Source organism: Alexandromys fortis, unplaced genomic scaffold (genome assembly GCF_014885135.2).
Source record: "Alexandromys fortis isolate MF-2015 unplaced genomic scaffold, M_Fortis_MF-2015_v1.1 scaffold_9037, whole genome shotgun sequence".
Classification (NCBI taxonomy): domain Eukaryota; kingdom Metazoa; phylum Chordata; class Mammalia; order Rodentia; family Cricetidae; genus Alexandromys; species Alexandromys fortis.
In genome coordinates this window covers 1-1,213 of record NW_026076891.1, presented here as the reverse complement: position 1 = coordinate 1,213, position 1,213 = coordinate 1, and the positions used below count along the sequence as shown (strand labels likewise).

The 1,213-nt window shown below is 53.1% G+C and overlaps 1 protein-coding gene across 1 annotated transcript; it reads right to left on the bottom strand.

Annotated features, from left to right (window-relative positions):
- Nucleotides 1-6: 6 nt before the first annotated feature.
- On the bottom strand, nucleotides 7-1,208 carry LOC126496572 (SHC-transforming protein 1-like; the record flags this gene model as incomplete). The annotated part of the gene is made up of 1 exon (XM_050134045.1): nucleotides 7-1,208. A coding segment is annotated over one exon (498 nt), but the record flags the coding sequence as incomplete, so codon positions are not given.
- Nucleotides 1,209-1,213: the final 5 nt, after the last annotated feature.

The window sequence follows — 1,213 nt, the reverse complement described above, 5'->3', positions numbered from 1 at the left end:
TGTCTCTTTCTTTTTGGTTTTTGGAGTCAGGGTCTCTTTACATGGCCCTGATTGTTCTGGAACTAACTCTGTTGCAGACCAGGCTGGCCTCACAAATCTTCTTGTCTCTGCCTCCTGAGTGCAGATTAAAGGCATGTGCCACCAAGCCCAGCTTGGGGCAATCTCTTAATGGCTGCACAACCAAAAGGCAGAGGAGATAGCTGCCACTCCTGCCCCTATTCTTCCCAAACATAGAAAGGGGTGCTGAGCACAACAGGGTTCCAGAGCCAAGGCGTCAGCAACCCTTATCCACACGAAGGGCCTGAGAACTCTTTGCATAAAGTATCTTCAGACCTAGGAGATAGTCAAAGGCACAAAGTTGTAAGGGATGCATAGGGAATAGGATATGTTAAGAGGGATCTGGGGTACCCTGAAGACCAGGGGTAAACCAGAGGTATGATTACTTCCCTTCCCCCAAAGGGCAATTGCTCCACTGGGTCTTTTTCCATTTTAAGAACCTACCCTTTGGGGGAAAGGGCATCAGGTTGGCACAGACAAGGCCCAGGCAAGGGACCACTCTGTACATTAATACTTTGGTGAGGTTTGGGCAGAAGCAGGATGCTACCCCAGGTTTCTAACTAAAATTCCCTGTCTCAGGTGTGCACAAACATAGGTCCCAGGAGTTAGAGGACGCAGTTGAAGGGGTGGAGGGCATCCAGGACAACTGAAGATCACACTTTCCGGTCCACGGGTTGCTGTAGGCACAGTTCGCTGCCCGCGGAGATGATGGGCAAGTGATTGTCCATGTGGTAGCTGATGAGGTGACTGACGCTCTCAAAGCGGTGATCTTTTGTCCGAACCACACCTTCAGGGTCCACCAGAAGGAGGTGCTTGGGCTGCCCACTCTGCAGGCCAGTGAGCACGTACTGGCCAGGTGTGGTTGTGCTCTCTCGCACCAAGAAGTCACCGTTGAGCTGGAGCAGGGCTTCAGCCTCACGCCGGCTCAGCTTCCCATGGAACCAGGACTCCCCTTGGAGCTGCTCAGCCATGGACATGGACTGGGGAGGTGGAGGCACCCGGAGGGCATCTTCAAAGGGCTTCATGTCAAAGAGGTCTCGAGGTGCACTTCCATTAACAGAAGGATTGGGAGGCCCAGACCCACCCCCAGCTTGGCGGGCCTTGTCTAAATTCTGGATGTTGACATAGGAAGGGTCATCGAAGAGCTCTCTGCCTG